The 16,571-nt window shown below is 36.6% G+C and overlaps 1 protein-coding gene across 4 annotated transcripts in view; it reads right to left on the bottom strand.

Annotated features, from left to right (window-relative positions):
- Window positions 1–1,411: 1,411 nt before the first annotated feature.
- CDK17 (cyclin dependent kinase 17) overlaps window positions 1,412–16,571 on the bottom strand; it is a 96,351-nt gene continuing 81,191 nt past the window's right edge. For all 4 annotated transcript variants that reach the window (XM_074902705.1, XM_074902706.1, XM_074902702.1 and 1 more), the window contains 11 exons: window positions 14,208–14,322; window positions 13,593–13,687; window positions 12,682–12,744; window positions 9,399–9,522; window positions 8,282–8,402; window positions 7,649–7,746; window positions 7,242–7,347; window positions 6,442–6,484; window positions 5,523–5,613; window positions 5,216–5,293; window positions 1,412–4,790 (listed from right to left, as the gene is read on the bottom strand). In XM_074902705.1, coding sequence (XP_074758806.1) covers window positions 4,753–4,790; window positions 5,216–5,293; window positions 5,523–5,613; window positions 6,442–6,484; window positions 7,242–7,347; window positions 7,649–7,746; window positions 8,282–8,402; window positions 9,399–9,522; window positions 12,682–12,744; window positions 13,593–13,687; window positions 14,208–14,322 — 972 coding nt within the window. In that variant the 3' untranslated portion in view covers window positions 1,412–4,752. The remainder of the gene's footprint in view (window positions 4,791–5,215; window positions 5,294–5,522; window positions 5,614–6,441; window positions 6,485–7,241; window positions 7,348–7,648; window positions 7,747–8,281; window positions 8,403–9,398; window positions 9,523–12,681; window positions 12,745–13,592; window positions 13,688–14,207; window positions 14,323–16,571) is intronic.

Genomic DNA, 16,571 nt, shown 5'->3' with positions numbered 1-16,571 from the left:
ACATGGAAGAGGGAGAAAAGAAGTCTTTGAAAAAACAAGCTCAGGGTGTGAAAGAGGAGGAGCAGGCAGCCTGATGCCACCATGCAAGGCCTGGAGGGAGATGCTCCTGCCAGAGCAGGCTAGAAAGGGGATAGGGAAGAGCATTCTCCCTGGTTTGCAATCCACACTGATGGCAATTCCATCAGCAAGAGGATCCCACTGCAACAAATGAAGGAACTTCATAGCTCTCTGGGGAAAAATGTGTTTCAAGATACAGCATCTGAGCTGAACAAGACACTTACTTCATTATGAGGACCATAAAAGCAATCTGCTCAGGCAGGCCTGCTGCTTAGGGGATTTTGGAGAATGCAGCCAGGACAATAAATTAAGCAGTTATTTACAACAGTAAGCATGTGCATGTGTGCATTCACAGTTTAAGTTGGCTCAAAAAATTACAGAACTTAGATTAGTTAAGGGATTTTATAAAAATGTGAAAATAACAGAAAATTGTAATGGACACATTTTTCCACTGACATAAATCTGTTTCTTTCAGTTAATGAGACAGTGACAGTGCAGCCCAGTGAAAATCACACACAAAAAATTGAAAAAAATTTCCACTGTGGCCTAGAACAAGAGTGTGATTTCTGTGCAACTAAACTCCACAGATGAAGAGGCTGTATGCTATGAATTACAAAGCCCATGTATCTACTTGGCTTTTACACTTCTCAAAATCATCCCACCTGTACAGCCAGAGCTCACTTTACAACGTACCAATTAGTTGAACACTTGTACAGTGCTTCCTTTCTGTTTTACAATCTATACTTGTTATCTTGTCAACCTCTTCAATAGGTCAGACATAGATGCTGGTGACATACATGGATATTGTTGAACCACATACAGGCTAAACAGTAGCATTAAATCTCTAACAGCCCAGTCTCCAGGGGGGGGGGGGGGGGGGGGGAAATCTGTGAGAAATACAGATTCAAGTTCCTCCCCTAAATTAAGAAATTTCATAGAAATATTGCATTTATTTCAAAGCCAAACATTACTAAGGGAAAAAAGGTACTGAAACGTGCTAACAAAGGTGCATGAATTATTTCAACTCCGCCCACTGAGTGACCAGACAAAATGATCACGCGTTATCACTATCTGCATTTCCATGCCCTAATTCGTTTGGATTTCTTTCAAGTCTGACTTTAATTCCAGGTATTTCCTGGGTTTATGATACTTAGCTTGGGGATATTTACAACATACCTTTCAGACACTTTGTCCTCAATAACTGAAGGTATTCTAACCTTAATTCCATCTTAATGTTGCAAAACAGAAACAATGTACCTTTATCACACTGAAGAATTCATACGCAAACAAGAAGCAAGCAGCCCAAAGAATGCTACCTTGCAGTTTTTCAAATGATTTGCAAATACAAAGTATGTTGATTCTTTAATAATTGTTTATTTTAACTTTCATTGCCCAATTCAGGGATACACTCTGGCTACTTAATGCTGTGGTAAAGCAGCACAAAAATAACACAGCTGTGTTGAGATGCGCGTTCCACTAGAGCATTGCTGAGCAGCTGGTTTTCCCCCTTTTATCTCTCACTCTGTCCTCTCAATCCCCATCCTCCACCCACCCTCTCTCTTCCCTTCAACCTTCACTTCTGTGTGCACACAACCTCATCACCACCTGCCTCTCTCTTGTCTTCAAGCCCACCCGATTCCTACACGCACCTATGCACGCACCTTGGCATTCCTACCCCGGGGTAGATGGAATACGCCGGGTATCTTCTAAAAAGAATTAATCAGCAGCAACTTGCAGGCCATTTCTCATTGACTGATCACTCATCTTCAAGCAAAGGCTGTCACACCAATCTTGGAAAAGTCATCCATTTTTAGCAACTATCTGCTTAGTTTTCATCACGGTTGAGGTCTTCCCCCAAAAAGGCCAACATGCCCTACAGTTCTCAGGGCAGTGAAACCAAGTCCAGAGTGCCTGGTGCTGTCAGACAGGAGGCAGAACATTGAACTGCACGAAAAGGATGTCAGAGAAATGCCCAGCGACTTCAGACTCACTGACTACTGCCCCAAACAGGCAGCTGCCACAGAACTGTCTCTGCTGAAGTTCACTTATAGACAGTTTTTTAAAAATAAAAGAAACTGACTTGAACACAGATGCCAAGTTTCTTAAGAAATATATTCTTTAAAGCTACCTCCTAATGAAGCAAACTGATTCCCTTGCAGATTCTTAGAAAAATGTCTTTATAAACAGAGTGCTTTAATTTTATAGAAGATCTTTTAATCTGTAACAAAAACCCTGAATTCCTATTTAAAATTAAAGGAAACCTCCTTTCGTTAGCTGCAGCTGATCCCTTTCTATATTTGTTAATGCACTTCATTTTACCAGTTAAACCTTTAAGTCTTTTCCTCTTTAGTGCCACATTATTATTTGTTCTTTTATCATCTATAAAATATTACTGTTCTAGAAATGCTAAATCCCACATTTATCCACAGTGAACATTTACTCTATAACTTCACTACTTTTGTAAAAAAAGATGGTTTTCTGATACTTCTTTCTTTAACACCACCACGTCTACAACATATTTCCTACAAAGTTAATCAGTATAAAATCTAGATCAGATCCATAGCAACTATAAAAAAATATATAACAACTATTTCAGGACAAAGGTTTTTCATCAGTGCCAAATCTGCCTCTGACACACGCAACGCTCCCGCTGGTATCAGTGGAAGACCCACGTATGTGTCCAAGAGACATATTACGAGCCTAGACCTAGGCAAGACTTCTGATACCAGGTGACATGCAGGACTTGCTTGCTAATAATCAGACTATGGACCATGTTTACAGTAAGATCCTGAACAGCCTCAGTCGTGGAGAAGCCAGATTACTTTTCACCGCCACTACTTCTGCGTTGCATGAATTAATAAGCGGCCAAAGTTAACACTGGTGACTCCCACAACACACAGATCTAGCTAAACATTTCCAACAATGCCCCAAGAACCGCAAGTTCACTTAGTCTGTATTTTTAACAACAAAGGGCCTTTGTTATTATAAATTTCAAAACAAAACCAAAGAATTCCACATAATATTTATACTTGCAAAAGTACAATATTAATACAGGTCGGTCAGTTAGAAATAACAGCAGTTTGTTAGGTCTACAAGATTTAACGTAAAACCGGTTTACAAATGCTGAAAAGCAGTAGTGGTCCAATAGTCACCATTACACATGAATTTCTCTCTTCCAGAAAATAAAAAAAAAAATCCCAATTCAAATTTACCAGTATCAATGAAATATTAATAAAACACCCCCAAACATGCCACAATCACTATTCACAAATAAAGTTAAAATGAAATATACAAAAATTCACTTAATACTGTTAAATAACAATAAACTACAAGATTTCCTGAACAGAAATGGTAGGACCCCTGAATGTTTTACAGTGAATGTCAGGAAAAATTAAGTTATCTATGACTATTTCCATGATATACCAGCCAAAGATTTACATGACCATTTCAAAATATACCAATAAAGATTTACAGTCTCTTTAAGATGCACTAAACAAATAGGTTCATAAAGGTGAACACAAATGCTTAAAAATACTGTAACCATCACCAAGGGTGTACTTATGATACTCACTGAGATGCATAAGCGTAGTAGTAACATGTTTACTATCTCTGGTAAACAGATAACATCTAAGATCTGAAAAACTCTCTAAGTTCCCATTGTAAAAGCTCTGTAGTATAGTGAGTTCTTATCAAGTACAAACTTGCATCTTTCCAGTTGATTTCAAGTGAATAACGCACAAATGGGAGAGCAAGAAGGTGGGAAAGTGTGACATTATTCCCATGTTCTTTTAATAAGTTGTCCCGTTCCTCTGCAATGAAATTCTAAATTTCAAAAGTAAGTCAGGGTCCAACATATTATATGAATCATCTTTTTGCTATTTGTATTTCTAAGGTAAAAACAAGGTAAAAAAGTCATCGCTTCTGCAGGCCCCATATGCACAACAATGTGCAAGTATCTTATGCTGGAGTAAGCCTGACAAAATTTACCATCCAGTCTCCATGCTCTAATTTATCAACAACTAACATAGCATCTGAGAGCAAATAACAGTTACTGTTCACTTGTTTGAATCAACTTTCACACCATGTGCTTTTCAAAAACATAATATGCATTACAATTTTTCAACTATTTCAACACATACTTCCAATGTTAAATAAAGAATTAAGTGCCATGAACTTAGAGCATTAAAGATGGTTCAGCTATAGCCAAGCAAAGCTATGTTTACATTCCAGGAAACACTGCAGTTTTAAGAAATACAAAAAAACCCTGCAGCAGTAGAACATCTTATGAAGAGAAACAGATGCATTCACATATTATAAAGCCATTGCAACTTCTTCAGGCATGGAACTGTTGTGTTAACTATACAGACAGTAGTTATTTAGCAGCAATGATTCCGCAATAAATAATGCACTGTGTTTCTCAGTCCTGCACAAAAATTGCAGCTACAGTTACATCAACAGCTGTAACCTACTGGCTCTAGTGGCAGAGGAGACCTTAAAACCAACTGTACAAAAAATTGTCACACTGTGACAACAAATATAAAAACATAATCTGCAGGTTGGAAATAAAAAGACTCCACTGTGAAGAGGACAGTGTAGACAAACTGCGATTCCAAGTCCACCAACAGAGAGCACTGCCTTCAGATCCGAGTCCTTGATTGACAGGATAGGCTTGGGCTTGACTCTGCACTGCCCACTTCAAAAAAGCATGCTCTGCCTTCTGTTCTTCCCATGTCCTACAACAGAACATGGACCACGGTAAGAAACCCGAAGCATTCGCACAACAGAGTATTCAATTATTGTCTACATCTTCTGTCTTTCTGTATTGAGAGAATAACCTTTGTGCTTAAACCAATACTGACGTTTTCCTTTTAATTGCACCTACTGTATTATTTTTTTTTTTTACTTTGCCACCGTTCAACACCTACACAGTAAAAACTCCAATGTTCTTATATTAACAGTCCCTCTGCCCATCCCTAGTAAAATTCACCTCCTTCTGTGCATTTGGCTTTTATGTCTCTACAAGAATCTGAGCAAATAGTTCTTGTTATTTGTTTGAGTACATTCACATAGACTAACCTAGCAAAGTATTTTTCAGTTCTGAATGTCTCTGGCACAGCATTCTGTCTGCAGATATGAGGAAATATTAAGCTTTCCATACCTGTCTCTGGGTAAGTGGAATTTCGAAAGCCAGGGTCTTTTTGCAGTTGAATATCTTTTAGACTGAATATTGAAACACCTGGAATGTAACAAAGAAATTAATATTCAAACATAAGTATACTTTACTGAACAGAGTTCTGTTAGTAATTATACAGTTTAGATTAAAAAACCCCTCGTTCCTATTCCCAAATATTTAAGTCAATATATACCAGACTTCTTTAATAGAATAAAGAGCTTTTCCTTAAGCAACGTACTTAGCTTTAATGTACTAGCTCAATAGTACTCTGCTACTTTACTACTTCTCTTACTTTCAGGCAAGGTGTGTATTCTTGTTCCAAGACTTCTGAAGTATGCATGTTTCATGGCCTCTTCTGCTGAAATTCTCTTCTTCGATTCATACTATTAATGTAAAAAAATACAAGTGTGTTGGTTTTCATTAAAAAACTCTGCATCAAGTGATTTCATTGAAGGGAAAAATAAGAGTTCTACTGCTCAGTATTTCCCACTAACTCACTAGGACAAATTTCTTTTCATTACTTTTACTTCACACATGAAAAATCTAACATACGTTATCTAAGTCAGTATTATCAACATACAACAAGATTGCTAAAATAGTCAAAATAACTGCTGTAAATGGATGCAAGTCAAAAATATACTCAATCTTTATTTATAGATATAACAATGACTGGATGACAGACTTCTGCCTAATATTAAATTGCAATGAAATGCTATTACATGAGATCACAAAAGTTTTCCAATTCGATGGACTATGCTGCAGTATTCTGTGTAAAATGGAACTTCAAACATGTTCTAAATACAACTTGCAAGATCAAAGAGTAATATTACACCTTAGTAACTGCTTCTTTAGTAGTAAGCTAAATTAATCATTACAGAAATTTAATATTTGTATTTAATATTTCTGTCACAAGAGTTTTAATTTTTTCAGGGAATTAGCTAACACAGAATCATTTTTACAAAAAGTAGTAAGAAAAAAATTGCTTCTGGCAAAAAGAAAAATAAAAGAAACATCAGTTTTTAAATTTTTACAGTACATAGGCTTTCCCAAACTGTCATCCTTTCCTAATCTGTCATCCACGACAGACTCAGATGCATATTCCACTTTGAGACAGATCTAACAGATACCATAGCTTCTAATACATTTTGTAAATAATATATTAATTTCTAAAACTGCACTTTTTAAAAGTAAAGCCACAAAGCACATCTTACTTGAAGGAACTTCGCTATCAATTCAATTCCTTCTGTGTCTAGCCTAAAAATAAAAATAACAAATTAAAACAGTTATTGAAATATATTTATGAAAGCAAAGCTGCAAGGGAAAGGACTTCATTATATTATCTCAAACCTAAAAATTAAACATGGAAATGCTTTCACCTAAATGACACATAGAAGTACCAACATCTTAGAACAAGATTAAAAAGCACTGGAGACAGACAAATCCTAAGCTTTGGATTGTGACTGACTAGGTTGAACTGGATCATTTATTTCAGCAAAAAAGATTTTACTTTTTTTTAAAGCCTAACGCTACTCATTTACTAGAAGGACACAATGTTAGATCTTCTTCTTCAGAGTCGATAAAAAATCTGGTAATCTTTGTTATAAAGTTTATTTATAATAACTGTGCAGATCCTTCAAATTCCTCATAATGGTTTTAGAATGATTTCAAGAAACTGCTCAAGAAAACCTGGCCATTTTAACAATGGGCCAACAACAGAAGAGAAACTGGGTTATTTAGGAAGTGCTGTGTGAATACTCCTACTTTGCAGGCATTATTGATCAGAGTTTATAGTTCTACAGGTCAGTAAGGAGCTGTGGTATCTCGAATGATATTAGACAAAGTAATCACAGAGTAACAGCATTATGCTTTCTGTTACTATCTGCCCACAGTAACACAACTGATGTGTCGTTTTCCAGCATTCAGTAGCAGACTATACTCGGAAACATGCTCACATTTACAAATATGCAAAGCCGCAGGGATGCATATTTTCTATTAATAAAACATAAAGTACCGTGGTGCATGGTTGATGAGAGGCTGTGGTTTATACTTTGGAAAGTTGTAGTTTCTAAATTCGTCACTGGAAGAAATGCCTGGCCATGTTTCTTGACATGGGGTTCCTGCATTTAAAAAACCACACCAATTCAACTTAAAAAAGAAACAACTTTGACATAAATAAGCATTTAATCCTGTCATTTAAACAGGAAAGAAAGAAAAAAAAAAACCAGTCAATGAGTCTATGTTGTACAAACTCAGCTGTGCACTCAGCTCAATCATTTTTCATCAAGAGTACATTAATTCACCTTAATTACAATGCCATATAAAATCATTGTTTATAAATAAAGATCTACAGTTCTCATGGAAAAAGTGTTTAGAAGAACAAACACAGCATTAACATTACTGCTAAAAGCATTCACTTACCCAGAAGTCTGAAAATTAAGTGCAGTTCATCTTCAACAGTCGAACCAGGAAAAAGAGGCCTCCCTGATGCCATTTCAAAAAATATGCATCCGACGCCCCTTTATAAAAGAGGAAAAAGACAAATTAAAAACAATCCAACAATTTAAGCTTTCAGCTTAAAGACTTCTGTGTTTCTCTTCAATTAAAACAAATTATTAAATTAGTTTAGTCACATATTGCTATTAAAAATAGTTTTGAAAAATGTGTAGTAATAAAAGAACTGTCCCAACACTAAACAAAACCTATGTCAGAGCTACATTATATCGTCTTCCTTCAGATATCAAGTTTATCAACTGTATTAAAGCTCATAGTAAAATACCACTTTATCATGTCATTAGGAGAACACATTTGGTTTTCCTTCCCTAACACTGTGGGCCTAACACCTGCTTACTCAAAGCAACAAAAAGGTACTCTGCATTTTCAGAGAGAAATAACAGCATCTTTCCATTCTGCCAATCCTTTCTCTAAAAAACTCTCAGTTGTAGCCTTCAAAAATTCAAAGGATATTTGAATGCTACTATATAATAATAAAGAGTTGACATTTTTTCAACTTGACTGAGAACAAAAATTTAAATTAGACAAAGCTATACAAACCACATATCAATTTGAGTTGAATACTCTGAAGATCCAAGGAGAACATCAGGTGGTCTGTACCACAATGTGACAACTTCATTGGAATAGGTCTTTGTAGGAACAGACTTTGCTCTAGCCAATCCTTGATAAAAAGGGAAATAGAGTCACATATGCAACTTGCTGAAATATTTTTATTTGCATGAAATTGAAAAAGAATTTTAAAGAGCTAAATCAGCCACTTGTTGAACACCTTCCCTTAATGTTCATTAAAAAAACCGTAATAAATACATTTCTACCACTTGTGATTTGCCTCTTAGTATTTACAGCAATCTCATGATCAGCATTTTTAAGCATAGAAGTCAGGTGAACACATCAAAACCTGGAGCAATGCTACAAATTTCATTAAAACAACAAAGCATTAGATCAGCATAACGCCACCCCCCACCCCCGTGAAAATCCTTGCACACCATTTCCATTTGAGAATTATGTTGCAAAAGGCAACAAATGAACAATGAAATGGTGGAAACAGACCCAACCAGTGTTGGATCAGCAAGGGTTTTCCATCCTGACACTGTCAGTTTGTCAGTAATATCTTCAATAAAACTTAGGTCTGTCATGTTAGATGCAATCTTCTGAGCAACTGTCATTTACACAAAAGGGGAAAAACCAGTGGTACCACAACTTGCAAAGGACCTTCCTGACACAGAAGGTAACAGGAAACTGTGAATGCCCCACTCTACTGGAAATTGCAAAGTAACTCAGTGTATCAGTGATGGAGTAACACCTCACTGTTGAGCAGATGGACAGACACATTCTCTCTCCCCTCAGGGTTACTCTGCTTTGGAGTGACTATGGAGTGTTAGGAAAAGCAACTTGAGATCCACCTTAAGGAGCTGACTAAGTGCCAATTCCAAAGGAAGCTGTAAGACTACTTTCAAACCACAAGTCAAGCAACAGTATTACCTATACATATAGTCCTTTGATTACTAACATCTGTAAAATGCTGACACTCATTTTCCATTTGAAAACACAGAAATTCACTACAGATCCAATGCTCTCATCTTTCCTTTATAAGGAAAGATGCCTCTCTTTTGCTAACTGAAGAAAATATTTGTTACAGAACAATTTCAGGCCATACCAAAGTCTGCAAGTTTCAGTTCTCCTTTCTCATTAATTAGTAGATTTTGTGGCTTCAGATCTCGATGTAATACCTTTCTTCTATGACAATATGCCAAACCACGAAGAATCTGGTATAAAAATAACTACAAAAGAGAACATTTATATAAATTAGACTAAAAATGTTCATCTACAGATTACACAACTGTAACAGCCCATTTGGGCACTGCAGAGTTAAGGCTCTGCATTGTAAGCAGGACAAAAATACTTCTCAAAACGTATGTTACTTTTCCATATGAACACACTCTGAACATCATCCTTACTGTTTAGATTTAAAATCCCTTTATGCTAATGCACTACTTTAAGATGATACTTCACAACAAAGATTTTAAGAGTAATTTGTTCTCCTTAACTGAAGGGAACCACAGGGCTGCTTATTTTTAAGTAAGCATTTACCAATGCTCTTCCCCACACTAATTGTCTCTGACCATTCTCAAGTTCCCTTCTGCCACAGAATCCCTTCTGAAAATGCAGCTCAGCATCCTTTCTATCCAATTGTGCAAAACTATGTAAAGACAATTTCGGTGTGCCATTGGAAAAAATACACTTGGATTCACAAGCTCACAAAACACAGAGAAATGGGGAAATGAGGATTACTAAAAACAGCCCAAATGCCTCTGGCATTTATATACATCCCCTCACCTTGACATACACACGTTTATTTTAGTCCTTTGCAACAGCAAGCCAAGCAAGCAACTTCAGCAATGCATATTAATGCTGCACATACACAGACATAAAAGTAGTAAGGGATGAAGAAGGGTTTAGCAAAGGACAACCAAGCAAGTTTACTGTATAACTGCACTAAGAACTACTATTTTGCAGTTTTTGTCTGTATAAAGGGTCTGATCCTGAACATGGGACTTCTGGCCAGCCATTGCTGGCATTTACCACAGAACAGTCCTTAGCCAGTATAGGTGATCAAATGTACAACATAAAAGACAGATCTGTAACGCTCTGTATTTTTTTGCTGTACATTTGATCACCTATACTGGCTGAGGACGTTTACAAGTGTTTACCAATGTGACAAATTCAGCATATAACAGGACTTTTGAGGAGAAACACTAGAATGGTTTTATATGACCATTTTCTAAAACATCAGTTTATTTTTGTACCAGGTGACACCACCAAATGCTTTTTGTTAAGATGGACATATCCATCTGTTCTCAGTCTGCTTATGTGGGATTTATCTGTTCTAGAAAAAAGGAATTGGTATCGATTTTTTTTTCCTTTTCTTTTTTGTAGAGCAGAATGAGAAGCAACAAGTTTCTTCTCATCTACTCATGTTCATACTGTTGCAGGATTAGTCAGTCCAAGAGATATTAACAGGACTGCTGTGTACACTGGGACTGCAAAGATTAGTCAAGAAGGCAAAGCAGATTATTCTACAGAAACTGTGGCTCTTCACCACAGCTGACAGGGATCCTTTTGGAAATGCACAGGATGGCATGTATTAGCTCAGAGTTCTGTTTGAAACAGGTAATACCTGCAGAGATAACAAACATCTTTATATTATACATCTTTGTTTCATTAAAACTCAAAAACCTAAAAAAAATAAAATTAGCTGAGGAATGTGAGGGGAGTGATGATAGGGAGGTCTCTCAAATGTTAATAATGACCCAACCCGCCCAGTTACTGTAAGGTAAGCCGCTACAGCTACCACAGTTAAGCAGCTGTTCTGGTTTCCCAGTGCCAAAGGTACTGACCATATAAACCCGCTCTTAGGCCACAGCTTCAACCATAGGCAAACAAGGAAAAACAGTTCCTCTGCTTAGCTCAGATTACCACAAAGAGATTCTGCTTGTTCTAACGGCACTTCCTATAGGAGCCTGCTTCCCACTTACAGCTTCTCTTTTTTCTTTTTTTTAGGCCTAAAGCACTACTTATTAACTTGTAGCTAATTAAAAACACAAGCATAATTATGTTTTTCATTGTCTCTCTGAAGTAGGTACAAATTAAAGAACTTTCCTTTGTAGACTCCCAAAGGAAGCAACTGAGTAGGTTAAGGGCAGATGTCTTTCCCTAGAGGGATTTACTGTAATGTGACACAGAATAAAAGAAAAAACTAACCAAACAGTAACCAGTATCTAGACTGAATTCCATACGCAATTCAACTAAGAACAGACAACATGCAACTAAGCCAAAACCAAGGATGACAACTCTACTGGAATGCACACAAAGCTCATCACAGTATTTAGTACATTGTGTTGTCAACCACATTTGTGCCATGTGCTACTACTGTATAAGAATAAAAGTAATTTTCCTACCATGTGTGCACATTCATAGTTTTGTTCATTAGGATCACAGTTAATTTTTTTAAAGAGGCACAGAAGATTTTTTCAAACACACCTATCATACAAATAACACCCCTTATATGAATTATATGTGGCTTAATGAAGAGGTTTTGAAGGTACAGTCAAGCATAGGCTGCAACACAGCAGGATGACACTGGTAACTCAGCCTCCTCAGACAACTTCATCCATTTCAAGGCAGGATTGTCCTCTGTTCAGAATCTTGTTTATAAAGCCGCAATAATTGAAGAACATAAAGAGTTATTCCTGTTTTCCAAATCAAAACCTGCTTGTTGCAAGAGATGTTATAGTTGAACCTGAGTTAATTTCAGCTGGCCAGATTGGAAACCAAGTCACCTGACCTGGCCACAGCCATAGTTAGAAGGAACAGACAATTAAACCTTAAAGAAATTAATTTCCATTTTATTACTAATGGAAAGATAAACATCACTTGTTCTTAAATATGTATTTTAGACTTCTTTCTTATGTGGTAGGCAGTGGCACCCAAACCCATATTCATGATTGAGGCTACATTTTCTTTTGTGTGTATATATAAATTTTAGTTGAGGATATATCAAACTACAGACTTGACTTAATAAATGAATATAAAATAATGGAAGGACATTAAGAGGTCGAAAGAGTTATGAATGTATTATTTTTTTAGGAAATTCTAAGGTTTAAATATGTAACTTCAAAGAGAATGAAAACATATGAAGTTATATAATTTCCCATTCTCAGTGCTTTCAACATTTAAAAGCCATCAAAACCAAAAAGAAAGACTCCATCTGATGTCAAATGCAGTTAAGCGAGGGCCAAAGGTCAAAAAGGAATTTAAGTCTTTTAATTTTGATTTTTATTTTTTTTAAAAAAGCCATTAACCATATAACTCCTGATTATTAAATTCTCTGAAATCCTTAGAAGAATGAAAGCTGGAAGACTGTCACTAAAAACACTCACCTTTACATTGTGCATACTCATGATGTTACCACAGTCATCCATGTACTGTTTCAGATCTTTGTCCTGTCAAAACACCATCAGCATTATTCAGTAAAATTGTGGACAACAGATTACATGACTGTTATTTATTGTTAGAACTGAAATAATTAATCAGAAAACTGAGTTTTATACAAAAGCTGTTCAGTGATAAAAACCCCAAAAGTCTGAACATGCAGAAAACTCTGGCTTTCCAGAGGATATAAATACCCATGTTTTCCAGCAAGCTACACCATCTCAGGCAACATATTTGTTATTGCCTTCTCCTCCATCTTGTGTGTGGCACAGTATTTTATGAAATTGCTATATTCTCCAGTTATATTGGAAGAGTTCTTCTCCACCCTCTTATTATGCTTATATATTCCAGCATATTATATGGAAAGAACATTAGGTAAAGTTTCCATGAGAAAGTGAAAAGTCTACAATGCAAGAGGGAAACGACTGAGGTAAGTAATTGTGGATATTTGCTTGAAAAGATTGTTACAAAAAGAAGGAATGTGTTGTTTACTTTGAAGTATATTTTTTTCCTTAGCTAACCTGTGAGAGTTGCATCATAACAGAATATTTTTGTTTGAATAGTAGTGTGATTATCCTTTTTTACAGTTAAAAATATTGGTACAAGTAGACAGTTTGCTCAAGTAGATCACCACTAACTGCTATTAATGAAACTCTGGAATGATTAGAACAGCATTTACCAATTCACAGCAGTTTAAGAACTGAAAAGACTTTTCTCATTTTTGGTTGAATGATTCCAGATGCAGGAGAAAACGGTAACAGTGCCAGTATTTTTAAAAAGAGTACACAACTTCGTTATGTCTGTGTTACTTAGAAACAATAAATCAAATGTAATGTTTACTAGTTGTTTAAGCACTTACCAGATATTCGAAAACAAGAGTCAAAGACTTGTCTGTGTGCACAATATCGTGTAATGTAACAATATTTGCATGCTTCAGATCTTTTAATAATGACACTGAAAAAGAGAATTGTAAGTCTAAGATAAACACAAAACACAAGAGCAATAAATGCATTTCTAGCAAGTTCATACATACAAGTTTTTTAAAAAATTAAAAAGCTATTTTTAAGAACATAATACTCATATAAGATTAAGTAAATAAGAAATGTATTTAATCAAAACACCAAACAGACATTTGAGTAACAAACTGTAAATAATAATAAACTGTATATTTTCCATTTCAGGCATCAGTAGTAATTTGGTAAAATGTATTCTGAATCCATGAAAGTTACTCTACAGTCTAAATTCAGTATAAAATTCCGTTTATAACACTACATTTGAGAACAAAATCACCTCCCCATAAACACATTTGAAACACTCTTAATATGTCTAGACTAAAATTTTTCTCAGCAAAACTAATAGCAATTTCATTTATCTACCACGTAGCCTCTGTATTTCTAAGTACCAACAAGACTTTGGTCAAAAAGAAATGCAGAAGTATCCGAAACTCTACGAAGTAAAAAAAAAAAGTTATCACCTTCTCTTATAGCTGTGCATGGTGCTCCCTCTTCATGTTCCAGGCGTATTTCTTTCAGAGCTACCAGATTCTCTGTCAATTTACTTCTCCCCTTATAAACTGTCGCATAAGTACCCTACAAAATGGAAAAAGAAGGAAAGTTTTACAAGTTATTCCTTCATTGAAAGGTCAGTCAAGAAAGAAAACTTTTGTCTGAGGTTCTAATAGGCTTCATTTTGGATATGAATGGTTTTTACATTTGTCTTCTTTTGATATATGTAAAGCTACAAAAATATTTTGTAAGCACAGGTCTGAACACACACAAGACAAGGGACATGTATGCTTAACAACTCTGAAAATTACATAGAAAGCTACACACCACATAGCTATTGAAAGAGTCAGACCAGGTAGTATTAAGTTCACTGCTGGGATCCATTTACCCTCTTCAAAGTCTCTATTTGATTAAAACTAGCTCAGGTATCTCTATACTACACTGCAGTTGTTTCGAAGGTTGCAGACATACTCTTCCAGTACTTATATGAAAACACAGAACTGCTTTTGATAGCTTCTTGTCTTCATTACAGATTTCAGAGGAGTTTGAGGGCAGGGGGGAGGCGCTGGAGGGGGACGTGGCCAAAGTTTCCTTTTGGTTGATATAAAGAATGTTTAATATTATGAAGCTTATCTTTCTCAATTTTACTTATTTTTTTTTTTTTTTTAGACAGTAAGATTCAAAACTCTCAAGGCATATTACGTAAGGACAAGTCATTCTGACAAAACAGCAAGTAGGTACAACTAATCCCAGCAAATGCAAAGAGGAAGCAACAAGGTTACAGAAACTACCCTAGGTTACAGCACAGTACTGTAAGGCTCCACAGGGGGATCTGGACAGGCTGGATCCATGGGCCAAGGACAACTGTATGAGATTCAACAAGGCTGAGTGTCAGGTTCTGCAATTGGGTCACAACAATCCCATGCAATGCTACAGGCTTGGGGAAGAGCAGGAAAAGCTGGAAAGCTGCCTGGCAGAAAAGGACCTAGTGACAGCTGGTGGAATATGAGCCAGCAGTGTGCCCAGGTGGCCAAGAAGGCCAATGGCATCCTGGCTTGTATCAGAAATAGCATGGCCAGCAGAACTAGGGAAGTGATCATCCTCCTGTACTAAGCACTGGTGAGGCCGTGCCTTGATTACTGTGTTCAGTTTCAGGTCCCTTGCTACAAGACAGACACTGAGGTGCTGGAGCGTGTCTAAAGAAGAGCAATGATGCTGGTGAAGGGTCTAGAGATCAAGTCTTATAAGGAGCAGCTGAGGGAATGGGGCTTTTTAGGAAAAATATCTTCACTGAAAGTGTTGTCAAGCATTGGAACAGGCTGCCCAGGGAAGTGGTTGAGTCACCACCCCTGGAGGTTATTTAAAAGATGTGTAGATGTGGCACTTTGGGACATGTGGTGGACTTGGCATGTTTACAGCTGGACTCAGTGGCCTTAAAGGTCTTTGCAAACCTAAACAATTCTATGATTCGACATATATGGTGTTGTCCACTACACTTTGTAAGCAAGTGAGATAATATACATCCACAGCTATGACTTGATAGCTACTAGATTAACATTACTCCAAAGATACACAATGTTACGTCATGCCTAGTGATCCATCTAACAACTACTAGAGGTAAAATAAAAAAATAAATGTTTGGAAATTAAAATGTTGCAAATGGAGGACTGGCTACAATATTCACAGCAGAGATGCCAACAAGCCTTGCTTCCTTCTGTAATGTTCAGTGTGTCCCATTCCTGTGCTCCTTGTCCATTTTTGATCCTGTTGGCAAACCTCAATCACCTTGGACAGGACGGATACCTGGGCCCTCCTGAATTCTACCATTTCTCCAGAAGACAGCAGCTGAGTGGAGGTAGAAAGCTGTACTGCAGCCCTCCTTCACTTGGCAGCACCTGTCTGGCTGCCCAGCTCAGACAGGCTTTCCTACCAGAACACGCAGAGCTACTGCCTGCTCCCTGCAAGTGCTGGCTTTTTGTCCAGCATGCGTGCTCCTGCCATGAGTTAGGTGTTAGGGAGGACACCAGACTTAACTAGTTTTATTATCAACAGAGTAATTTTATCTATCTGCACACAAAGCCAGCCACAGATCATTTGCTAATGGAGTCTTACTCTTCCCCAGCTCAGTGATAGTTCCTCCTTTTATTTTTTTTCCTTATTATATAAGCACAGAGTATTTGTGTGGTTATGACATTGTTACACATGTTAAATATGTTTCATTTACTGAAAAGATAAATTCAATGGGTATTTTGAGGGATATGGAGATTTTCAGTTAACATTTATGTAACACTTTATATAAGCCATTGTCATCAAGGCACTAATCATTTCCAAAG

This window comes from Athene noctua, chromosome 3 (assembly GCF_965140245.1).
Source record: "Athene noctua chromosome 3, bAthNoc1.hap1.1, whole genome shotgun sequence".
In the NCBI taxonomy this organism is placed as follows: Eukaryota; Metazoa; Chordata; class Aves; order Strigiformes; family Strigidae; genus Athene; species Athene noctua.
Note: the sequence above shows the minus strand (reverse complement) of the source record. Positions and strands in the feature narration are given on the sequence as shown.